Below are 27125 nucleotides of genomic sequence, written 5' to 3'. Positions count from 1 at the left end.
AGAGTGAGACAGTGTAGGGACACACCCCTTTGACAAAGGGAATGGTGAAACTTAGTTGTCAATTTATTTAGAAATTTCTAGGAGGAATATCAGAGGAATGGCCCAACGCAGAGTTCTAAGAAAATATGTTTCAGAATTGTTTTTCCATGGGGAAGTATTTCCTAAAAATAGACGTGCCAGGAGAGGTGCGAGGTGGGCCTTTTTTAGTAGTTTCATCATATGTTCTTTAAAGTGGATTCAGGGTGCAGTGCAATTTTTTATACATTGAGTTATCATGCAACAGTGTACACAAACCGTTTCTCTAAAGCAGCAGAATATTACATCAAGGTATTTTAAGTTGCATTGAAAGTTTTTGTTTGCATATCCATGCAGCAATGTACTCCAGCTAATAATCAAAGAGCATACGTCTGTTACTCCTGCAGTTTTTTTTCTCAGTGATGGATAACAGAAATATTGACATTTGTCAGCACATCAATTCTTAAACCACTGCCGCTTGGGAGCTCTACACAGTATGCAGAAAATACAACAAGCAAACTCACATGTTCATCACAATACGTCTTCTGTTACTTCCCAAAGGCAGAAAAAGCATATTCTAATGTATTTTCTTATAAAAATATGTTTTTAAGAAAATATGGTGTTAAAGTGAAGTCAGTATAATCTATGGCCAAAGATTTTAACCCCTTACTGACATCCACCGTATATATGTGTGGCGGATCTGTGCATGGCGTAGACTGAGGAGCTGAGCCTGCACCAAATGCAGCAGGTGTTGACTGTTTTAACTCTGATCTCGGGTGTTCAACACCTCAGATACTGCGGCCAATAGAGACCGTGGGCGATTAGACAGAGAGAGGGGTCTCTGTCTGTCCCTAGTTCACTCCCCCGCAATTAAATAATAGGGTGTAGTTGCCATGGCAGTCGGAGGTCTAGTTAATGAGTCTCCAGGTATGCCTTCTGTGTTTAAATATAATAATAATTAATAGGAGAACACAAAAAGGCAAGTGCATATGCGATCCAGCAAATGCATGGTAAAGTCACCGAGGGGAACTAAGGAAAATATAATTAAAAAGTTCAATAATGTTTTAAAAAAATAAAGAAATAAATAAAAATAATTGGTATCACCGTGTCTGTAAAAGTCCAAACTATTAAAATATCACGTAATTTAACCTGCATGCTGAATGCCGTAGGACAAAAAAAAAATTGCAATGTCAGAATTGCTGTTGTTTGGTCACCCTGCTCTCCCGCAAATAATGTAATAAAAAGTGATCCAAAACTCGTATGCACCCCAAAAACCAATACCCTAAAATACCGAGCCCTCACACAGCTGTATTGACAGAAAAAGAAAAAGTTGTGGGTCTCAAAATATTGTGACAAAGCAAATTTCTTTTAACAAAGGTATTACAGGAAGGGAGACACCTCGTGACAGTAACTTCATATTGAATTTGCATCGATAAAACATTACAATTTTAACAGTAAGTAAATAACAAAGTTGATATAAACCAGGTATACTATTAGATAAGCACTGTGTAAACAGTGCAACGATTAGCCGATGAATGAGCAAACACTTGTTCATTGGCTAATTGTATCGTTTACGCAGCCTAAAATATTATCGTTGTTGGCAGCACGTCTCCCTGTCTAAACAGGGAGATTCTCTATCGACTTGATAGAAATGTATGGGGATGAGCGATCGTAGCAATCATTGCGCGTTCCCAGATATTACTGTTAATAGCTCCTTGTGAAAGGAGCAAACGAGCGCCGATCAATGAGCTGTCTCGTTGATCGGCGCTCGTTTACACGGCCCTCGTTGGGCCGTGTAATAGGACGCTAAGTGTCCATTTAAGAAACAGAGCTATCTGCATGTGCTGAACAGTCAGCTGCAGGAATTCTAAATGTAGTAGTCTTTAATTGGTTATTAGCTGACTGGAAGCGAAAGTCATAAGCCTTTAGTTAGTGGGGAATCAGTTGCAAAAATATATCATATTTAGCACTTGAGTGCATCTGTACTTTAAGGCCGGGTTCCCACATAGCATGAACACTGCGGAATATACGCAATGGAATTCTGCAGCATTTACAGTAGCAGCAAAGTGCATGAGATTTATAAAATCTCATGCCCATGATGGGGGAAACAATTGCAGTGTAAACGTTAATAAATTCACCTGCGGTGCGGAAATTAGAACCGCAGCATGTCAATTTATGCTGCGTTTTGGTTGCTTTTCTGTTGCGGGTTTTCCCCATTGAATTCAATGGAGATGCCAAACCCGCAAAGGAAAGTCAAGTGTTGTGACTTTTGCGATTCCGCTGCAAAAAAGCAAGTAAGAAGAAAAAAAGGTATACTTACCCAGAATCCCCTGCTTCTTCTCCAGTCCGGCCTCCTGGGATGACGTTTCATCCCATGTGACATGGCCTGCAACGTCATCTTAGGAGGCCGGACTACACACAGAAGACCGGGAGGGCGTAAATACAAACATTTTTCTTTCAGCAATGCTTTCTGCAGCGGAATTTCTGACCGAAAAACTGGACCACAATGTGGTGCGGTTTTACAGACGGAATGTGCAGTGGGTTCCAGGTTGGATATGCTGCATAGTTTTTATGCAGCGTTTCTGACCTGTGGGATCCCGGCCTTATGAAGTTTTCCAGCCTAAACATTTTTTGGGAATCAGCTGTAAAAAAAATAAAACAAAAATCTTAGCTGCTGCTGCTCCTCCACCAATGGTTGCCTGGTGCACCAGTAGTCTTATTCCACTGCAACGATGTATCATCTTTACACATGATCGGGGCAGCCAATCATTGGTTGTCACAAAAAAAAAAATGGGGCTGGAAAACCCATTTAAATCAGTTGCGTATCATGCTGTCATGTAAAATGTAGTCACAGAAAATTAAAATGATTATTGGATTAACAGCAAGGACTTTAAAAAAATATTCATATTGTGGACCTTTTAAGCGATTAGTACATTAAAAAAATTCTAAATTAGTTTATACATCTTTTTAAAAAAAATCATAAACAGTTTATTAATTGAGAATTGGTTGTTATAAATAGATTTCAGTCTGTTGTTGTCGGTCAGCGGGAATTCATCCGATGCTTGCCTGAATTCCAAAGTTAACTTTAAACACAATACTGTATATACCGACCTGAGGAAAGTGATAATCTCTAGTAGGAGGTTTATCTTTTTTTACTCCATTCAGCTGCCAGTGAGCATCTAGCCCCTGATAAGAGGTGAGTTATGAGTTTATTCTTGAGGGGATAATAAGGTTATATTGGCAATCCAAGGAGAATTGTGCAAGGGTTTAAAGGAAATTGTATATCTCTTTCTGCCTCAGTCGGAGTAATAATTATTTTTCCAGAAAGGTTTAATCAATTGGTGAGGCTGATATTGTGACCTATGGCTTTTTTTATTATTGTATTTTATTTTTGTATTCTTTTTATTTCTATTACTGTATAAATACAAAGACACACACACACACACACACACACACACACACACACACACACACAGATATACACACACACACACACACACACACACACACACACACATAGACATGCATTTACTTTATTACATCCCTCTGACCTAAAAATAAAATCAATCTTCCCAGTGTAAGGTTGGATCAAAACAGCAAAGGGTAACTATTCTTGACAGAGTGAGGCTAGACTTTGAGCCTACGGGCCATTTAGTGAATATCCTTTTCTTGCTCACCGTTAACAAAATACTTTAAAAGAAATTTCACATCCTATCGTCTATAGTGGAAAAACAGATTTGCTATGTTACAGGGAAAATATACCATTTATAAAACTAAAATAAATATTTCCCTTAGGTTCCGAAAGCAAGCCTGAAAAACGAAATCCCATAGGTCTAATAGTTTGTTAGCTTATATAGAAAAATTTTGAGAAAACTATTGGGACTATGCCACATATAACAGTGTTGTGAATATTGTGTTTTTTTGTGGTAATAGATTTCTTTACCTGAATATGAAGCAGAAAAACAAATGCATTTTGCAACATATGTGCATTAATTGGGTTGTCTAATCATAGACAACCCCTTCAAAATGCAGCCACAGTGGCGATCAGCTAATCGCAGTAGGTCTGGCTCCAAGCACCCTCCCTCAAACAGCTGGTGCTGCCAAGGAAAGTCTTGTCCGGCCGGGAGAAATGTAATCTTACATGGCGGCCGTAGAGATGAATGGCTGTCCATGTAATACATGGATGGCTTGAGTGAACCAAAATGGGAGCCTTTCTTATATGGGTAAATAATGTCTTACAATTAAGGTGTCATCTTGGCTTCGACAACCCATTGTTAAAGAGGACCTATCACCTCTCCTAACATGTTTGTTTTTGCAAATACTTGTATTTTCTAAAAAATAATTATTTTAAGAACATCTTCTCTTTGAACTATGCATTGTACCGTTTCTCTGTTATTCCTCCTACAAATTTATGAATTAATTGACAACATGGTGTTACCAGTTGAGGGTGTGCCCTTACACAGTCTGAAATTGTCCAATCATTGCTCACAGTCATAGACTGTTTAGGGATACACCCATTTGAAAGGGGGAATGATAACACCTAGTTATCAATTTATTAATACATTTGTAGGAGGAATGATACAAGGCAGAGTTCTAAGAAAATATGTTCCAGAACTGTGATATTATGAGGAACACAAGTAGTTACTAAAACAGACATGTCAGAAGAGCTGACAGCTCCTCTTTAAATTAATGGACGTACTGCCACATTATACCCTGTCAAAAACAAACACAAATACTTTCTGAATGGGCTGCTCCTGTAGCACTTGCCTTTACTAGCCTTAGCTAATGTCCATTGACATTAGTTAATGCCTGAGTGGCCATCCCTCTTAAGTAATCATGCCTTTATATTTGTCTAGTAAATTATTTTCAAATTTGTACTCATTCTTACATCTCCAAACAATTTGTAAATTTCATCCAAAAATCATATATTAAAGGGGTCCGCTAAGATTTCAGATTGATAGCCTTTCCTTAGCATAGGCCATCAATATTTGACCAGTGGGGGTCCAACCTCTGCGACCCCTGCGATCAGCACAATAAAGGGGCAATGTTGCTTGCTGTTGTTTAGGAGTGACGTAGCCCCTTCATTGTGTTTATTGGCAGGAGTCCTGATGGTTGGATCCACACTGATCAAACATAGATGGCCTATCTTAGGGTCCTTTTACACTGGCCAATATGGGCTGTAAAAACTAGCACCAATCAACGAGACAGCTCGTTGATCGGCGCTTGTTTACTCCTTTCACAAAGAGCAATGAACAGTAATGTATGGGGATAAGCGATTGTTTCTACGATAGCTCATCCTCATGCATTTCCATCATGTTGGCATAAATGACACAATCAGCCAATGGACGAGCATTTGCCTGATCATTGGCCCATGTAAAAGGGCCTTTAGGATAGGCCATAAATGTTAAAGCCCCACCGAACCCTATTAAGTATTTGTATATATCTTACTAATTATCCAATTATCTATATGAGATAATGTAAATATAAAATAATATACATATAATACAACCCCTGTATAGTATTATGAGGAATGCTTCCTCTGCTTATTCAATTAATATTCATGAATAATGCATAAGTGAACTATTTCAGAGACCTTGCTGGGTTCAAGAAGACTATACAGACACTTTAATTTTTTCAATGTAATGTTCTATTAGACATGAAATGTAAATAAAATACACCGATTTTTTATTCTTTATTTTTTTCAGCAGGCTTGATTGAAAAGATTGAGACATATATTCAGTCTTACATTTCATTAATATGTGACAGTCCTAAATTTGTTATTTAGCTGTTGACATATTATTTATGGCTAGGTTTACTGCAATCCTCTGTAAATACAAAGATAACACATTGTGACATAATAACTATGCTCTGGGACATTAACATTGATGGCCTTTCCTTAGGATAGGCGATCTATGTCTAATCGGTGGAGGTCTAAACTCAGGGGCCCTTATTGTTTATATAGTCACAGCAGCTTGTCTGCAGAAGCGGCTGTGCCTGGTACTTCAGCTTGTCCAATTCACTTGAGAAGCGTCTTCCTGTTGTATACTCTTGGATTAGTACACGGGAATGCTGGTATGTATGTAGTTGAGGCTTCAGGGCTTCAGAGCTACTGGCATGTCCAGTGACAGTATAATTCTTTCAAGGAGTCAAAAGAAGTGTAACTAATACACTATGAGATTGAACTGGCAAAGTTGCCAACTTTTCAAAATAATTTGCAGGGATATGTTGCTGTTAAGCTGGTGCATCTAAGCTTATCATGGGTGATACTGTCAGAGAAGCACACATCAGAACATTCCCCGTCTTAAATGTTTACTGAATTGCATTATTCTACTCAAATCTAGTTTGTTCTTTTTTTTTTCTGTCTTCTTTAAATAGTCAAGCTCAATGAATATTTACAAGTCAGTGGCCGAGATTTTAAGTAAGAATAGAATCTAACCAAAGGTGAACCTACTATATGTACAACTTGTGTGGGGGTTCATTGCTACTGCATAAGAATAATAATAGTGCTACCCCTTCTATTCATGGCTTGTGATTACTAGTTCATAGGCAGACTAGTGAGGAATTTTTTGGAAAGCCACAAAGGAGGTGGTCGATGACTAATAAATCTCATAGTGCCCTGTGTTGTCTGTGTTCCCCCTTCATTGTTTTATGTCACAAATTATGTTAAAATTATATCACTATGTTCTGTGCTATACGAAGATTATTGTCTTGATATTACACATACACTTATCCTTCGAAATATTATATGTGGATCTATTTATTGAAGATTTTTTTTTTATTTTTTTTTACCAAATGGTTTTAAACAGTTTTTTAAAAGATTTTTATTAAAACGTTTTTTTTACTTTTTAAGAAACAGCTTCTATGTATCATGTATACATAGACGCTATATCGCCCCATCAAAGCCGATTCTGCCTGGTCAGCTGAACTGACGGCCCGGCTGAATGCTGGTTCAATGTTAATAACGATCACATCTAAGTTCATGAGCTGATTGGCCTGTCGTATCACCTCACATTTAGGCTGGATCCACACAAGGTCATTACGTCCGTAATTGACGGACATATTTCGGCCGCAAGTCCCAGACCGAACACTGTGCAGGGAGCCGGGCTCCTAGCATCATACTTATGTACGATGCTAGGAGTCCCTGTCTCGCTGCCGGACAACTCTCCCATACTGAAAACATGATTACAGTACGGGACAGTTGTCCGGCAGCGAGGCAGGGACTCCTAGCATCGTACATAACTATGATGCTAGGAGCCCGGCTCCCTGCACTGTGTTCGGTCCGGGACTTGCGGCTGAAATACCTCTGTCAATTATGGACGTAATGACCTCGTGTGAATCCAGGCTTAGGGTATGTGCACACGACCTATTTTCAGACGTAATTCAGGTGTTTTACGCCTCGAATTACGCCTGAAAAGACGGCTCCAATACGTCTGCAAACATCTGCCCATTGCTTGCAATGGGTCTTACGATGTTCTTTTCAGATGAGGTGTAATTTTACGCGTCGCTGTCAAAAGACGGCACGTAAAATTACGCCCACATCAAAGAGGTGCAGGACACTTCTTGGGACGTTTTTCATTGACTCCAATGAAGAACAGCTTCAATTACGTCCGTAAAAGACGCCGCGAAAAACGTGAGTACATGCAAAAACGTGTGAAATTCAGGAGCTGTTTTCGCCTGAAAACAGCTCCGCAATTTCAGACGTATTTTGCGTGTGCGTGTGAACATACCCTAACTTTTGTGCAATAGTGATTGTGAATGGTTAAAGCCCCGAACTGAAGCTTTAGCTTTTTGACTCATTCAAACAGGAAGACCCTCTTAGATTCATTTACTTCTAAGTAAAATTTTCTGAAAACAACTCAATGCGACACTAAAAATTAAAAAAACTCATCTAATTGAATCCTCCCATGAGAATATATTGTAATATAACACTAATTCATTCAAAATTGGCCTAAAATATCCCACAATGTAAAATTATTGTTTTGTCCCTTCACATATTAGGTGGAAAAATGTCATGGAGGAGGTTCAGAACACTATTGAATGTAAACTAGTTGAGCATTGAGAAATAATGACTTTTAAATAGAACTTATAGATTTATATTATTTAGCAGAAACATTAAATGGAGCCTTGAATGTAAGCTGACAAAGAGAGTTCATTGCAAGGTAAATAACAATGAACTGATTTTTTTTATTTTTTTTATTATAAATGTTATTTTGCAATAGCTGTTTCCTGTGTTAAAAAAAGCTTAATGATCTCATTTATTTCATATCTCTGAAGTTTTGCACTTGTAACACACAGTGCAATACCTCTAAGCAAAGCTAACCTGCGTGAACCGCATTCATCTCCGAGCACAATAATTACAATGTTTCAAATTTTGTTTGCAATGAATATTAAAATAATAAGCTAGTCAATGTCTCTTACACTATGGTTATATTAGTGTGTTTTCCGTCCATACTTCCCATCAGATGTGTTCGTGCTGGTAATGGAATTTAAATCTAAATATATAAATATTGAAATTTAAAGTATCTCTTTGCATTGAATCTCCTGCCCGGTTTCTTTATTGGACATGGATAGATGCAGGTAGCACGCTGGGCAGTACAGTTGATGGTTGCCTAGGCATGCAACCTGCGCATCGCAATACAATCAACGATCGCTTGGAGATCGCAAGTAAGCGGCACTTTGTTTATTTTTCATTAAAAACACATAATGATATGTAAGTTGACTTAAGTTCTCTGACAATAAATAATGGAACACATGAAGAGCTCTGTGTTTACATTTAGTGAGTCATAGCTGGGCTTTTCTTACCCTGGGGCAAAGAGTCGGTTTTCTGCCCTAGCCCTGTATTTAAATGCTTCAGAAACCCCTTGCAATCTGCTGTGATCACCAGGGGAAGGTTCTTTCTGCCATACATTTCCCATGTAGCAGAACTATAGAATTGCTTTTTAACCATTGAAATATATGGCCGACCATGTAATACATGATTGGGCTTGGTCCGCCACAGTGGCGCTCTGCTCTGGCAAATGAGGCAACTGTTTTTAAGGGCATGGCCAGACGTGGCGTATTTCTGCCGACACTGTCCGCATCAATGCCGCACATAATCTGCATTGCAGATTCCGTTGCGGCTTTGCCTAAAATGTGCAGTAAATTGATGCGGATTAGCCGTTGCGTATTCAGGTGAAGAGAACTTCCTGCTGTCTTTTAAAACATTTAATCTCAGTCTGGCTATAGACCTAGAAATACATAGTTCCAGCCAGAATGAAGAAATATCCTTTTCTTAAAACCAATACTCAACGCAACACACATAACATCTGCGGATTTCATTGCGGAATTTTGAATCTCCATTGAAGTCAATGAGTCCGCAACGTTAGCACGAATCTAACTAAAAAGGTGTGATTACCGGAGCGGAATTCCAGAGTAATTACACCACGTCTGGCCATGCACTTAGAGGGTTGTACAGTATTAGAAAAACATTGCTGCTTTCTTCCAGAAAGTGCCACACTCATCCACAGTTGGTGGCACTGATTTACTATAACGGTCTTAAATTTAGACAGCTGAGAAAAAGTCTAGATGTGCCAAAATTATCACAGTGGCTCATGCTGGATTATAAATTTGCTGCCCCTGTAGTCTAACTTTACACTACTTCTTGATTGGTTTACTCTAGACCACTTTTTTGTGCAAAAATGTTGGCGCAATTTGACGCACCTTAATCCATGCCCTCCTTACAGCTCAGCTACGCCCCATGTTGGATGAGTCACAAACATCTGTTCTTCTTGGCACATTTCATTGATACATTTTTCTAAAATGATTTGCGTGAAAAAAAAAGTGCAACTTAGGCCAGAATTCAACCCAGTTCTTCTAAGGGCCCACACACACGTGTCCGATTAGTTGCATTTTTTTTCTGCAGCAAATCCACTGCAAAATCCGCATGCATTACGTGTGTATTTTAATCCAAATTTTACTGTGGATTTCACCCCTTCTACACTGAAAAAGGTAAAACCCACTGTGAACAACCGTAACAGAATGAGCACGCTGCAGATTAATTCTGCCCACCATAAATATGAACTTGTTATTTATTCCCATTTACGTATTTAGGTTTTACAAAATTAGAGTCCAATCATTACCATATGTATATATATACAGATGTAGCAGAGATGTAGCAGAGATGGGTAGGAGATAAATATTGGAAGGTGCTTTTGGGTTACATGGCAGACTTTAATGCCATGGGCATGATATCTGTCTATATTTCAACATATTCCAAATGTGAAATAAAATAAATACAGAAATGATGTACATCTGGGAAATATTCGATTCAATTACACAAATTAACTGTTATTATATAAACATAATTAAATGCTTTATATATGTTATTCAAATACGAGCTGTCATGTCAGAACATTCTGGATGGCTTTGCTGAAATAATCACAGCAGAATGGCAGCACATCTTGACATAGTAGGACACTATTAAAATTCTTAAACATGTTTGAAAGAATCAGCAACTTCTTTCCTGCACCTCAGGCTAAACAGAGTTAAACAGCAATTGAACATATCTCAAGAAGCATCTTCTGCCCCAAGGGTTTGACTGCTGTCATTTTGAATGTGGCATTATCATGTATCATTGGGATACTGGATGCCATCTCTAAAGCAGTCTAGCCGAATAAAATCAAGCATAAATCTTCATTTTGGGAGATACACACTGTGATACAGTAGCAATTCCTATTAATTGCTTGTGGATACAAAAAATAGTCGACCCACATCAGTAAACAGAAAGACTGTAAAAACTGATGTCTAAAGACTTTACTGACTTATTATAAGTGTTGTGTTCACATTATCAATATGGCTTCTGTTCATAACGGAGCTATGACAGCGATGACGGATGCTTTTATAAACAGATTCAAAAAAATCTTGAAGGTTCCCATTCTGCATGATCTGTTTAAAAAGTAGGTTAAGATCATACAGCGTAACCAGCACTTTTAGGCCCCTTTCACTCTGAGTTTTTTGTAAGCAGAAAATTCTGCCTGTAAAAATCAGCTAAGTTTTTTTTTAAAGGGGTTTTGCACCACAGGCGTTTTTTGCTGCATATTTTGCAACGCTTTTTTACCTCTGTCTTCAACAGGCAAAGGAAAAATTTGCAAGCATTTTTTTTGCCAATAAAACGCATAAAAAACACATAAAAAAATGCATCAAGAAATGCAGCGGCCGTTCGCGACAATTTGTCCATCTCCCATTGATTTCAATAAGGGCAAGGCCCCACGTGGTGGAATTGCTCTGGAATTCCACAGCGTTAATCCGCAGCGGACCCGTTTCTCCAATTGCCTTCCACTTCTTTTCAGTAGGGTTCGTTTAGACGATGCGGAAAATTCCGCTGCGGAGCATAGGTTGCGGTGCGGAATTTGGTGTCCGCAGCATACAATGGATGTTGCGGACCTGTGGCGGACTGGTTGCGGACGCATTGCGGAAGTTCTCCATTGACTTCAATGGAGATTAAAAATTCCGCAATGAAGTCCGCAGATGTAGTGTACATGGTTATGTGTGCTGCGGAGCGTATTGGTTTTTTAACATGACATTTCTTTATTCTGGCTGGACCTATGTGTATTTCTAGGTCTACAGCCAGACTGAGGAAGTCAATGGGGCTCCCATAATTACGGGTGACTACGTGTGTGCACCCATAATTACGGGTGACTACGTGTGTGCACCCATAATTACGGGTGACTACGTGTGTGCACCCGTAATTACGGGAGCGTTGCTAGGCGACGTCAGTAAATAGTCACTGTCCATGGTGCTGCAAGAGTTAAGTGATCGGCAGTAACTGTTTCAGCACCCTGGACAGTGACTACCGATTACAATATACAGCAACCAGTAAAAAAATTAGAAGTTCATACTTACCGAGAACTCTCTGCTTCTTCCTCCAGTCCGGCTTCCCAGGATGACGTTTCAGTCTAAGTGACGGCTGCAGCCAATCACAGGCTGCAGCGGACAGATGGTCATCCCGGGAGGTCGGGCTGGATGCCGATAGAGGGACGCGTCACCAAGACAACGGCCGGTAAGTATGAATTTCTTTTACTTTCACTAGGGAAAGTGAAGTCCCTTCTCTCTATCCTGCACTGATAGAGAGAAGGGAAGTACTTTCACCTCAAAACGCAACGGCCAGTCCGCATCAATTTACTGCACATTTTGGGCAGATCCGCAACAGAATCTGCAACGCAGATTCTGTGCGGCATTGATGCGGACAGTTGCGGAAGAAATACGCCACGTGGGGCCATGCCCTTAGGTTTTTGAGGCGGAAAACGCCACAAGATAGGGCATGTCGCTTTTTTTTCCCGCAAAGGATATGCTTTCACCTCCCATTGAAATCAATGGGAGGCAAAATCGGCCGTTTTAGCCGCTGTTTTTGCAAACACGTAAAAAGTATTTAATTTACATTATTTTTTTATTTTGGTTAAAATGAAAAAAAAAACCTCCTTAATTTCTCTATTTCATTCTAAATTATGTTATACTGTTATAGCACAGATTCTTGCGGTAGAGGATATACCAAATGTGTATATTTTGTTGAAACCTATATTTAAAGTATAATATTGTTTGTTTGTGATTTAAGTATACCCAAGCAACAGGTAATACTGCTAGACAGCCCTGGGGTCCTTTAATGAACCATATGCTGCCCATACTTGGCATGAGCTCTGAGCATGTCAAAGGAATTCCCTGGGACGCATTTAAAGGGGAGTCACCCTCTCAGTTTTTGCTCTTGTATGATTTGATAAGTGTTGATCATGGCATGTAAAGGGTTAAACTTCAGAGATCAGAGGTTTCTCTGATCTCCGCCATTAGAGCGGGACTGCGGCTGTGCATTACACTCTTGATCACGCAGGTAGATCATGCAAACACTACCGCATGATCAGCATCAGTATTCTCATCAAGATGCGGTTACTGAGTGCTGCTCTAGAGATGCATATTTAGAATATATTGTAATGACAGGGATAGGGAAACAGACAAGTGAGCCCTAATCTACCCTGCCTACTTGCAACGACCCGCCCTAGGCAACGGGGTACAACTGGGCGATGGTCCCTACACTCAGTAAGTGCCCGACAGACAAGCAGACAAGGAAACACAGAACAAAGGGAAACGGGGTAGTTGCCCACGGCAACACCATGAGCAACAAGAGTAGTAAACGAGCCGAATCAAACCATGAGAGTACGAGGTGCCAAACGCAGAGCAGGAGAGTAGTAAACAAGCCAAGTCAAACCAGGAGTGTACGAGGTACCAAACACAGAGCAGAAGAGTAGTCAGTAAACCAGGGTCAATACGAAGCAGGGACAAGTAGTTCAGAAGCTGCAGCAGGGCCAGGAAACCAACAGAGAAGAATCACAAGCAAGGAGGAACAGGAAAGGCAGGTATAAATAGACAGAGGGCGGGAGCTAGCTCCGTCTGGCCAGGCTGTGATAGGCTCTCCCACTCCTAAGCCTGCTATCCTGAGTGGTGGAAGATGGAGTCAGTCTCACAGACATAGAAGCAGGTGCAGACTGATTACCTATGGGCGTGGATACAGAAGCTGTGCCTGGCAGATCCTTAACAGTACCCCCCCTTTTATGAGGGGCCACCGGACCCTTTCTAGATGGACCTGGTTTATTGGGGAACGAAGGTGGAACCTCCTGACCAATACCCCAGCGTGAACATCCCGGGCGGGTACCCACATCCTCTCCTCAGGCCCGTATCCTCTCCAATAGACCAGGTACTGGAGGGAACCTTGGACCATCTTGCTGTCCACAATCTTGGCCACCTCAAATTTTACCCCCTCAGGGGTGAGAACGGGGACAGGAGGTTTCCTCGAGGGAGCCAAGGATGGGGAGCAGCGTTTAACGAGGGGGGCATGAAACACGTCGTGTACTCGAAAAGAGGGGGGCAACTCCAGTCGGAAGGAGACAGGATTGAGGACTTCAATGACCTTGTACGGCCCTATAAACTGGGGAGCAAACTTCTTGGACGGGACTTCCGAGTGGCAGTTGTCTACCGCCCCCCGGGCTCACCCCGCCAATTCCTGGATCATTTTGCTGCCTGGCTTCCACAATTTCTATCCTCTGAAACACCCACTCTCATCATGGGTGACTTCAACATCCCTATTGATAACCCAATCTCCTCATCTGCCTCCCAGTTTCTATCTTTAACCTCGTCCCTCGGTCTGTCACAACTTACTAACTCTCCTACACATGAAGACGGGCATTCACTTGACCTGGTCTTCTTCCGGCTCTGCTCAGTTTCTGACTTTATTAACTCTCCTCTCCCGCTTTCTGACCACAATCTTCTCTCCTTTACTATCAAATATTCTCTGCCTCCTCAGGTCATCCCTACGTATCATACATACAGAAATCTACATGCCATTAACACTGTGAAACTCATAGACAGTCTACAGTCCTCATTGTCCCCTATCTCTTCCCTCTCCTGTCCCAATCTGGCTGCCAAACTTTACAATAACACTCTCAAAAATGCATTGGATGAAGCAGCCCCCCCTACACTCCGTACCACCCGACAAAGACGACGACAACCCTGGCACACGCCTCAATCCCGCTTTCTTCAGCGGTGTTTGAGATGTGCCGAACGACTGTGGAGAAAATCGCATTTGGATGCAGATTTCCTCCATTACAAATTTATGCTCAAAACTTACAACTCTGCCCTTCACCGCGCCAAACAAGTCTACTTCACTTCTCTCATCTCCACACTATCTAACAATCCAAAACGCCTCTTTGATACTTTTCACTCCCTCCTTAGTCCTAAAGTGCAGACGCCAATCACAGATCTCTTGGTTTTCCTCCTATCTCTCTGACCGCTCGTTCAGTGTGTCATTTGCTGGTTCCACTTCTTATCCTCTTCCCCTTGATATCGGGGTTCCTCAGGGATCAGTCCTAGGTCTGCTGCTCTTTTCTCTCTACACAGCTCCTATTGGACAAACCATCAGCAGATTTGGCTTCCAGTACCATCTCTACGCTGATGACACCCAATTATATACCTCTTCCCGTGACATCACCCCTGCTCTAATACAGAACACCAGTGATTGTCTGTCCGCTGTCTCTAACATCATGTCCTCTCTCTATCTGAAACTGAATCTTTCTAAAACTGAGCTCCTTGTGTTCCCACCATCTACTAACCTCCCTAAACCTGATGTCTCCATCTCTGTGTGTGGCACTATCATCACTCCTAAGCAGCACGCCCGCTGTCTCGGGGTTATTTTTGACTCAGATCTTTCCTTTACTCCTCACATACAATCACTTTCACGCTCCTGTCATTTTCACCTCAAAAACATCTCCAGAATCCGCTCTTTTCTTACGGAGGAAACTGCCAAAACTCTCATTGTTACTCTGATTCACTCTCGTCTTGACTACTGTAACTCATTACTAGTCGGTCTTCCCCTCACTAAACTCTCCCCTCTCCAATCTATCCTCAATGCAGCAGCCAGGCTCATCTTTATGACCAACCGCTACACCAACGCCTCTAATCTGTGCCAGTCACTGCACTGGTTGCCCATCCCCTTCCGAATAAAATTCAAACTTATTACTCTCACCCACAAAGCTCTCCACAGTGCTGCACCTCCTTACATCTCCTCCCTCATCTCTGTCTACCACCCTACTCGGGCTCTACGTTCTGCCAACGACCTTAGATTAAAATCCTCCATAATCCGAACCTCCCACTACCGTCTCCAGGATTTCTCTCGTGCTGCACCAGTCCTCTGGAATGTGCTACCCCAGACAATCAGATTAATTCCCAATATCCACCGTTTTAAACGTGCCCTGAAAACACATCTATTTAGACAGGCCTATAACATTCCCTAATCTGACTCCTTTCCATGGCCCTCCTTTTAGATTAGTCATCAGAATAAGATTCCCTCACACTCCTTCTCTTCATGTCCGTCATACACGGATACTGGCTGGTGACCGGCTCATGCAGCTTTATGTTACCAACGCATGTGTATAAAAATGGCCGGACCATTGTACAGAACAAACACTGTTACACTTTGTGTCTCCTTTACTTCCTCATAGATTGTAAACTCTTGCGAGCAGGGTCCTCACTCCCCAGGTTTGAATTGTAAATGAACTTTGTCACTATGTAATGTCTGATATTGTTTGTTTCATGTCCCCTCTAAATTGTAAAGTGCTGCGTAATATGTTGGCGCTATATAAATAAAGATTATTATTAAGATTATTATTATTTAAGGCGCAAGTTCTTAGACGATAGCCACACCAGATCCCCGACCATAAACAAGGGGTTAGCAGAACGTCTTCTATCTGCCTGAGTTTTTTGTATGCTCTGGGACGCCTCTAGGTTCTTCTGAACCTGGGTCCAGACTGTGCACAGTTCCCGATGAACGACCTCTACCTCGGGATTGTTGGAACTACCAGGTGAAAAGGAGGAGAACCGTGGATTAAACCCAAAATTACAGAAAAAGGGGAGACCCCTGACGAGTTACTGACCCAGTTATTAAGGGAAAATTCGGCGAGGGGAATGAATGAGACCCAATCATATTGACAGTCAGAGATAAAACACCTTAAATATTGTTCTAGAAACTGATTAGTCCTCTCAGTTTGGCCATTAGTTTCAGGATGGAAGGCAGAGGAGAAGGACAGATCAATCTCCAACTTTTTACAGAAGGCTCTCCAAAACAAAGAAACAAATTGTACCCCTCTGTCAGAAACAATATTGACAGGGACCCCATGGAGACGCAGGATGTGTTTGACAAACAAGGTAGCTAACGTCTTAGCATTGGGTAGTTTTTTGAGGGGCACAAAGTGGCACATCTTACTGAAGCGGTCTACTACAACCCACACCACCGACTTGCCTTGAGATGGAGGCAAATCTGTGATAAAATCCATGGAGATATGCGTCCAAGGTCTCTGGGGAATGGGCAAAGAACGTAGTAATCCCGCTGGTCGGGACCTGGGAGTCTTGGACCTAGCACAAACCTGACAAGCGGCGACGTAGGCCTTAACGTCTTTAGGCAACCCAGGCCACCAATAGTTTCTGGCAATGAGGTGCTTGGTACCCAGGATGCCTGGATGACCAGATAGTGCGGAGTCATGATTTTCCCTAAGTACCCTTAGCCGGAATTGCAGGGGAACAAACAGCTTGTTCTCAGGAAGGTTCCCGGGAGCTGAACCTTGATCAGCAGCAATTTCAGAGACTAAATCAGAATCAATAGAGGAAATGATTATACCTGGAGGCAAAATACAAGCAGGATCTTCCTCCGAAGGAGGGCTGGCCATGAAGCTACGCTACAGTGCATCAGCCTTAATATTTTTAGACTCCGCCCTATAGGTAACCAAAAAATTGAATCTGGTAAAAAATAACGCCCATCGAGCTTGTCTCGGGTTTAGCCTCCGGGCCGATTCTAGGAAAACCAAATTCTTGTGGTCGGTAGGGACCGTTACCTAGTGCCTAGCCCCCTCCAGGAAGTGGCGCCACTCTTCGAATGCCAATTTAATGGCTAAGAGTTTGCGGTTGCCAATATCATAGTTACTCTCAGTGGGCGAAAACTTCCTGGAGAAGTAGGCACAGGGACGGAGATGGGTGAGGGACCTGGTACCCTGGGACATGACAGCCCCCACTCCCACCTCAGACGCGTCAACCTCCACGATAAATGGCTCCATTTGGTTGGGCTGAACCAACACCGGGGCCGAGATAAAGCACTTCTTAAGGGCCTCAAAAGCCTGGACAGCCTCAGGAGGCCAGTGGAGGAGATCAGCACCCTTGCGAGTGAGGTCCGTAAGAGGCTTAGCGATGACCGAGAAGTTAGCAATAAATCTCCTGTAATAATTAGCGAACCCCAAGAAGCACTGTAACGCCTTCAGGGAGGCAGGTTGGACCCATTCCGCCACAGCCTGGACCTTGGCGGGGTCCATGCGGAATTCATGAGGAGTGAGGATTTGACCCAAAAATGGTATCTCCTGCACCTCAAACACACATTTTTCAGTCTTCGCAAACAGTTTGTTTTCCCGAAGGACCTGGAGCACCTTCCTGACATGCTCAATGTGGGAGGACCAGTCCTTGGAAAACACAAGTATGTCATCAAGGTACACTACAAGAAATACCCCCAGGTAATCTCTTAAAATCTCATTTAGGAAATTCTGGAAGACCGCGGGAGCATTACAGAACCCAAAGGGCATGACGAGGTATTCAAAATGACCTTCGGGCGTGTTAAACGCGGTCTTCCACTCATCCCCCTCTTTGATGCGGATAAGGTTATACGCCCCCCGTAGATCAAACTTAGAGAACCATTGGGCCCCTTAAACCTGATTAAAGAGTTCAGGAATCAAAGGAAGGGGATACTGGTTCCTTACAGTGTCCTTATTCACGTTACGGTAGTCAATGCATGGCCTAAGACCACCATCCTTCTTCCCTACGAAGAAGAAGCCAGCACCTACCGGAGAAGTAGAGGGGCGAATGTAACCCTTGGCCAGGCATTCCTGGATATACTCTCTCATGGCTTCACGTTCGGGACAAGAGAGATTAAATATCCTACCCTTAGGGAGCTTAGCTCTTGGTACCAAATCGATAGCGCAATCGTATTCTCTATGAGGAGGTAACACTTCGGAGGCCTCCTTAGAGAAAACATCAGCGAAGTCCTGAACAAAGTCAGGTAGCATGTTCACCTCCTCAGGGGGAGAAATAGAATTAACCGAAAAACATGACGTCAAGCATTCATTACCCCATTTGGTAAGATCCCCAGTATTCCAGTCAAACGTGGGATTATGCAACTGCAACCAGGGAAGGCCTAAAACCAAATTGGACGATAATCCCTGCATCAACAGTACAGAGCAGTCCTCCAAATGCATGGAGCCAACAAGGAGTTCAAAAACAGGGGTATGCTGTGTAAAATAACGATTAGCAAGAGGAGTGGAGTCGATACCCACTACCGGGATAGGTTTAGGCAAATCAATCAAAGGCATAGCTAGAGACATAGCAAATTCCACAGACATGATATTAGCAGACGACCCTGAATCCACGAAGGCACTGCCGGTAGCAGACCTACCACCAAAAGAGACCTGAAAGGGAAGCAAGATTTTATTACGTTTCATATTTACGCGAAATACCTGTGCGCCCCAGTGACCTCCCCGATGATCACTTAGGCGCGGAAGTTTTCCGGCTGCTTATTCTCACGCCTAGGACAGGTGTTCACTTGATGCTTGTCATCCCCACAATAGAAGCAGAGACCATTCTTCCTGCGGAACTCTCTACGTTGTTGGGGGGACACGGAGGCCCCGAGTTGCATAGGTACCTGCGAGTCTTCCGTGGAAGAACGAAGCAACAGAACCTCAGGAGGCATCATGGGGGAGTCAGAGGAGAAAACACATAAACGTTCACGTTGTCGTTGCCTAAGACGTCGGTCATGTCGTACCGCTAAAGCCATAACCTGGTCTAGGGAGTCAGAAGAGGGATAGCTAACTAGCAGGTCTTTCAGGGCATTCGACAGACCCAACCTAAACTGGCACCTTAAGGCAGGGTCATTCCACAGAGAAGCTATGCACCACTTCCTAAAGTCAGAGCAATACTCCTCAACAGGTCTCTTACCCTGACGTAAGGTCACCAGCTGACTCTCGGCAAAGGCAGTCCTGTCAGTCTCGTCATAAATGAGTCCGAGAGCAGAAAAGAAAAGATCAACGGAGGAAAGTTCAGGGGCGTCAGGAGCCAAGGAGAAGGCCCATTCTTGGGGCCCTTCTTGGAGCCGGGACATAATTATACCCACCCGCTGGCTCTCAGTACCTGAGGAGTGGGGCTTTAAACGAAAATAGAGCCTACAACTCTCCCGAAAGGAGAGAAAAGTCTTCCGGTCCCCTGAGAACCGTTCAGGCAACTTGAGGTGGGGTTCAAGAGGTGAGGGGCACTACCATGGTAGCATCAGGCTGGTTCACCCTCTGGCCTGGACCTGTAGGGAGAGACCCTGCATTTGCTGAACCAGGGTCTCAAGGGGGTCCATAGTGGTGTGAAGGACCAGGGTAGAGTAGGTATATGGGCTTGTGATTATGTAATGACAGGGATAGGGAAACAGACAAGTGAGCCCTAATCTACCCGCCACTCAGTCCCTGCCTACTTGCAACGACCCGCCCTAGGCGACGAGGTACAACTGGGCGATGGTCCCTACACTCAGTAAGTGCACGACAGACAACCAGACAAGGAAACACAGAACAAAGGGAAACGGGGCAGTTGCCCACGGCAACACCGTGATCAACAAGAGTAGTAAACGAGCCGAGTCAAACCAGGAGAGTATGAGGTGCCAAACGCAGAGCAGTAGAGTAGTGAACAAGCCGAGTCAAACCAGGAGTGTACGAGGTACCAAACGCAGAGCAGAAGAGTAGTCAGTAAGCCAGGGTCAATACGAAGCAGGGACAAGTAGTTCAGAAGCTGCAGCAGGGCCAGGAAACCAACAGAGAGGAATCACAAGCAAGGAGGAACAGGAAAGGCAGGTATAAATAGACAGAGGGCGGGAGCTAGCTCCGTCTGGCCAGGCTGTGATAGGCTCTTCCACTCCTAAGCCTGCTATCCTGAGTGGTGGAAGATGGAGTCAGTCTCACAGACATAGAAGCAGGTGCAGACTGATTACCTATGGGCGTGGATACAGAAGCTGTGCCTGGCAGATCTTTAACATATATTGCCAACAGGCTAAAAGTGATAATTGTATAAGTGTAATGACGTAGTAGGGAAACTGACCGGATGAGCCCTAATCTACCCGCCACTCAGTCCCTGCCTACTTGCACGACCCGTCCTAGGCGACGGTGTACAAATCGGCGACGGTCCCTACGCTCAATATGTGCCCGACAGACCAACAGACAAGGGAACACAGAAGCTAAGGGAAATGGGGCAGTTGCCCACGGCAACACCGTGAGCAACAAGAGTAGTGAACGAGCCGAGTCAAACCAGGAGTGAACGAGGTACCAAACGCAGAGCAGGAACGTAGTCAGTAAAGCCAGGATCAATAAGAAGCTGAGGTCAATAGTAATAGCTGGAACAGCAGAGCCAGGAAACAAGAGAGAATCACAGGCAAAGACAAGAAGCAAATGAAGGTATGCATAGACCGAGGGCGGGAAATAGAACTGTCTGGCCAGGCTGTGATAGGTTCTTTCACTCCTCAGCCTACCAGCCTGAGTGGTAGCAGATCGAGTCACTCTATTAGATCTAGGAGCAGATGCAGACTGATTAACCACGGGCATCGACACAGAAGCTGTGTCTGGCAGATCCTATACAATAAGTGAGCCTTTTTAGAACAAAGTCCAACCAGGAGGTGAATTCAGTGCTTTAACCCCTTAATGACCATGCCATTTTGCGCGTTAATGACCAAGGATTATTTTTTGTTTTTTCACTGTTGCATTCTAAGAGTCGTAACATTTTTTTATTAGTCCGTTAACATGGCTGTATAAGGGCTTTTTTTTTGCAGGACAAGTTGTATTTTTCAAATGCACCATTTTTGGGTGCATATAATATATTGATTAACTTTTATTAACTTTATTTTAGGAAAGAATTGAAAATAAACAGATATTCCGACATCGTTTTTGTTGTTATAAATTTATGCCGTTAACTATGCGACATAAATGACACGTTAACTTTATTCTATGGTTTGTAACGATTATGGTGATACCAAATATGTATAGGTTTTATATATTTTCCTAAGTTTGCATAATAAAAAAGCTTTAAAAAAAAAATACTTGTTTTTGCATCGCCGCGTTCCAAGAGCCGTAACTTTTATTTTTTTCTTCCGTCGATATAGCCATATGTTGGCTTGTTTTTTGTGGGACAAGGTTTCGTTTTTATTGGTAGTATTTTGGGGTACATGGGACTTATCGATTAACTTTTATTTTATTTTTCATGGTGGGAATGGGAGAAAAAAAAGGAATTTTGCCATTGTTTTTAGCGGATTTTTTTTTTTACGCCGTTCACCCAGCGGAGTCGTTTTGATCACGGCAATACCATATATGTGTATGTGTTATTTTTTTTTTACATTTTTACTAAATAAAACCATTTTTTGGGGAAAAAAGTGGTTTTATTTTATTTTTACTGTAATCTTTTTTTTTTATTTTTTCATAAACTTTAATTTACTGTTTTACTTTTTTTTTTATTTTGTCCCACCAGGGGACTTCACCATGCGATCTCTTGATCGCTTATATAATGCTTTGGTATACTTAGTATATACTTAGTATACTTAGCTATACTTAGTATACCAAAGCATTATTGCCTGTCAGTGTAAAACTGACAGGCAATGTATTAGGCCATGCCTCTGGCATGGCCTAATAGGCAGTTGCTGAAGGCAGACCTTTGTTAGGCCCACGGCTGTGATGGAAACCCAACGGCGCCCCACAATTTCTTTGCAGGGGCGCCGATGGGTTCATAGAGGGAGCTCCCTCCCTCTGTCAAACACATTAGCCGATCGCTATTGACAGCAGCATCTAATAGGTTAAACTGCCGGAATTGGAGCGCACGTCGATTTCAGAGATTGTTGTAGGAGCCAGGCTGTGTATAACAGCCGTGCTCCTGCCGCTGATCGTGTGGGTACACTGGCAGTACCCACGCGATCAGAGCGACGGATATATCCGTCGCTATGCGGGAACTAACACCTGCTTGAGATGGATATATCTGTTGCTCGTTGTTAAGGGGTTAAATAATTCAATCAAGGTTCTGTATTGTGACCCAATGTCATCCAATAAAAATATATTTATAATATGTTTTTTAAATGAACTTGAATGCAGTATTAATACATTGATACTATTTTCACTGTATGTATAGAATCCGTAATTATATAATTTATTTTAAAAAATGTTCTATACAATCATGCAACATAGAGCCAAAGAGGAGATAATCTTGTATATTAGTGTTTAAAAGAGAATGCCTGGTTTGGATAAAACTGATTTAAATCACATGTTCCTCTGCCAGAAGCTCATTATTCGGGGAGGTCTTACTGCTTGGAGGTCCCCCACGAATTGCTTGTTTTGGCCAATAATTTAGTTAAACAAAGCTTGACAGTGACACCCACTATTACAAAAAAATACATCTATTTTATCCATTGTTTACATCGGATATACCAGAAGTGAGAATCTCTATTAGTCATGCATGTTCTTCTCTCTGATAGCTTGATGTGCCTTTCTTAATAGGACATAGGCTATCTGTAAAGAGACAGCACCTTTAACGGAAAAAACATTTCTAATAAAAGATTTGCTTTATACTTTGTAGTATACATTCATGTTAAAAGTGATTTGTTGATTGATTAACTTATGAATATCTTACAATTGCTAACATTTACTTTTCTTTTATGCTGCATTTTTACTTTCTTCTTGTAAAGAGATGCTAAGAGTCTAGCCAATGTTTCACTGTTTTTTCATCACCTTATACATAGTGTAGACTTTAACAGAACTTACTGGAAAGGTCTCATTGGGTAAACCCCAGTAATGAAATTACCTGTGTCCTGTCTGCGTAAATAAGCTTCTTATTATTATGCCTTAGACACTATTTAAAAGGACGATTTTCTATACCTGCAGGCTGTGTCTGCTCTTCACCTGATTAAACTCTTGTGTTGAGATCATGAGATTCCTTTCCAAAAGCATGAGCTACAGAAACAGATCAATCCCAGGTTCAAAAGCCCAATTCCTCATATACTACATTCTATGTTTCAAGTACCCAAGGATCATTCTTGAAATATTTTATAAAAACCAACCATATGATGATTACAATTTATACTCTCCTACCATATACAGGTTAGGGGGAAAAAAACAAAAAAACACCCTAACCTCACTACCTTAGCTGGACTAGAATTTCCTAAATTCTATCTCCACAGAGCTATGGTTTCCATATCTTGCACTGAAGAGGCCTGAAATTGAAGGTTGAATAAATGGCTCTTTTCTTATTAGGCTGTGTTTGTGCTATACACCATTGGTTCTGGGTACATAGTTGGCCACTATGGTGATCATATAAGTAACTTCTGTTTTAAGACGGCCTTGCAGTGTTTTAAGTTTTCAGTTATAATTTACTAGAAACTTTCAGTAGAACAGAGTCCTGCAAGATGTTATGCTAAACTAGGAAGTGAAATTACACTTACTTGAATGTCACAATGAATAGTTAATGGGGGGGGGGTTAGAATAAATGTAATGTGATTGGATGTAGGGTGCTATTCCCTCATTGCACCCTCTAAACGCTACAATGCCAAGAGGAACCATATGAGTTACTCTGAGTTAGTACAGCAAAAACGTGAGGGGATGGCGGCGCTCCTCCGAGACTCTTATGAGGTGGTGAAGTGTAGATAGCCGGCTGCCACCCACTGCAGTCCCTTGGTGCTAAATCCTTAGTACCTGGGACAAGGTGAGAGTCAGAAGGTGAAGAGAAAAAAAATGCAGTGTAATTACGGGTATCGGCGCCAGGCTGAAGAGGATCAGTACAAGGTATACTGACCTGACGAAGGGACCAGTCCGGTCCAGAAACGCGTCGTCCTCACAATAAAAGATCTCCTAGATCCTACCCACTTGACTCCGTTCCTGATCCTCTTCAGCCTGGCGCCGATACCCGTAATTACACTGCATTTTTTTTCTCTTCACCATATGAGTTACTCTGACACTTGTAAAGCAGAAAGTTTCAAAGGGCATGGGCATGTCAAAAGAGTTGCAACAAATGCATCACAATAATACAAGATAATACAAGATATATCCTTCTTACCAAACTAGATAGCACTACCTAGAAATAAATACACTATGAATAGTATTAGATATTTTATTGTAAAGCTGTGTAAGTATATAACTCTGTTTCGTTAGGACGCAAATATATATTATAGAATTCTTACAGTATGAGTATGTTGCAGTCCATAGAATATTAGCCTATTGAGGTATTACATATATTCTGTTTTTTACCCTACTCTTTCTATATAAACAAGTGTCTTTCTAAACTATCTATTCAAGTCGTGTTTATTATGTATATATTGCTGAATAGAGTAAAAATATAAAACGTATGGGTCCTGTCCCATATGTATTGTGCAGCAGCAGTGTGTACATAGTAGATTCACCTACATGTAGAATGTGGGGAAAAACACTAGGTTCAGGTTGGAGTGGATAAACTGTTTACTGTTTATTCATAAAAAAACGCAAGGTTTACGCAAAATCTCAATGTGTAGACTTCCTGCTATGAGCAGAATCCATTGAAATGCCTTTGGGTGAGCATAAATTAATTGCATTTATATTGACATGTTCAAATACATATTGAGTAAAATTTGACTATATGTCGGGAATGGATTAAATAATAATAATAATAATAATAATTATAATAATAATAATGATAATAATAATAATAATCCACATTTAAAATGTTTGTTTACGAGGGTATACTAGAAAGATTTCACATGTTATTTTTTGGGTTAGTCCCTCTGAAAACAGCTCCACTGATATAAAAGGAGTAGAAGCCTTTGGGCGCTTTGATTTTATTTTGATGAAATGCTACCTTTCCCACCTCTGGGACAGATTGGAAGGGTATTTGCCCATCGTTGAGAGAAGCGTCTTCCAGGAAACGGTTCACTACAGGTGGCCTGGCTCTCATGATCTCTTAAGCCCATGGGTGGCATCTGGGGCCTATTGTCACAGCCTGGAAAGTCAAAATAAGAGGCTTGATCACTGACGGTTGATAGCTGGATGAGTGAAAGAGATGTTTATAGGGATAAACTTACTAGTGGAGACATATAAAAAACAAAGCTACCTTTAGATATATAACTATGAATATCAAAATCGCTAAACAAAACTGTTAGAAAGCAAAAACCACCATCAAATAATTAGGGTATTGTGTTGGCCCTTATGGAATTATTTGTTTTAATTATCTTTTATGATTGTGGTGTTTTCCTTTCGAAAAATAAAATAAAAGCACACATCTCGTATTTATTTACTAAACATTTCTACATAAAAGAAGAAAAAATAATTGTGACAATTTACGATATGAAATCTATAGCATCTAGAAAACATGATTTAGACTATGTATAACAAAATGGCGATCACAATGAAAAATAAAGAAATGTCAATATATATGTTTGTACCAGATAGGGATTATCCAAAGGGTTTGTATTACGACACCATTCTGGGAGATCACACTTTCCCAAATAAATCCCATGACATCCTTAGATCTTAATTTATTGCTCCTGCATTGGGAAATATTACTACATTATGCACATAGCCTTAATGTGGTCACCATATGTATGTGTATTGAGCACATCTTGCCCTATTACTCTTTCATTTGTGGCTTCTCTAACTAGTTGTGCTGGTGTTTCTCCATGTTGTTGATGTATATTTAGTCCTACTGCTATAGGAACACGGAGGCTTCCCATAACACAACCTCATTCAGTGAAAGGGGAAGCAAAAGTGAAGAAGTCAAACTCCACCGGCATTTATTAAAGGAAAACCAGATAAATAGGCAATTAATTTTGTAATGAGTTATTTTTATAATTTTCTACCTTACATAGTTACATAGGTTAAAAAAAGACACAGGTCCATCAAGTTCAACCAATGTACACACTATAAAGTCAGACTATGCAGCTGTATGGAGCTCTTGGAGAAAGCAAGCATAGACCTGTCTGATCCCATTTACTTTCCTATTGGGTGGCGGGAGGTCGTGCAGGATTTCGCCTCTACAGAGGAACTGTATTGTTAGTAAGTAAAGGGACGGTCCTAGCAGCATGCAAAGCAGTGTGGAGGGGGAAATACACCAGACACTTCTGTCCTGAACACAACATCTGGCGGAGTAATAGGGCAGAAGGTTTTGATTCGTTCTCTTCTACGCATGCCAGTTCACCTCGTTATTTCATTTTATAACTAAATAAGAACTCTACAGTGTGGAGTCATGTAGACATTTATAGATTTTGTAGAGGATCAGGGTGGAAACATGTTTTTGAGGCCATGAGCAGCCTAAAAACAACAGAAGGGAAAAGAACAATCTACACATAGGGGGCCAAAGTAAAGGTACTTTTACGTGGCCCCTTTTACTCATTGATCGGCGCTTGTTTGCTCCTTTCACAAGGAGCTAGTATGAGGGCGAGTGCTCGTTACTCCGATCGCTTGTCCACATTATTCTCATGTAGGCAGCAGATCTCAGGGAGATGCGTTGCCGACAACGATAATATTTTCAGT

At 41.7% G+C, this 27125-nt stretch overlaps 1 protein-coding gene across 4 annotated transcripts in view; it reads right to left on the bottom strand.

Annotated features, from left to right (window-relative positions):
- The window catches only part of PCDH7 (protocadherin 7), a 748481-nt gene that overhangs the window by 8011 nt on the left and 713345 nt on the right, over positions 1–27125 (bottom strand). Inside the window, exon 3 of one of the 4 annotated variants that reach the window (XM_075858898.1) lies at positions 25456–25596. The exons of 2 other annotated variants lie outside the window; for them this stretch is intronic. In XM_075858898.1, the coding sequence (XP_075715013.1) occupies positions 25456–25596 (141 nt within the window). The remainder of the gene's footprint in view (positions 1–25455; positions 25597–27125) is intronic. One more of the 4 variants, XM_075858909.1, reaches the window with a different exon arrangement.

Source organism: Rhinoderma darwinii, chromosome 1 (genome assembly GCF_050947455.1).
Source record: "Rhinoderma darwinii isolate aRhiDar2 chromosome 1, aRhiDar2.hap1, whole genome shotgun sequence".
In the NCBI taxonomy this organism is placed as follows: domain Eukaryota; kingdom Metazoa; phylum Chordata; class Amphibia; order Anura; family Rhinodermatidae; genus Rhinoderma; species Rhinoderma darwinii.
This window is presented reverse-complemented; position numbering and strand designations above follow the sequence as displayed.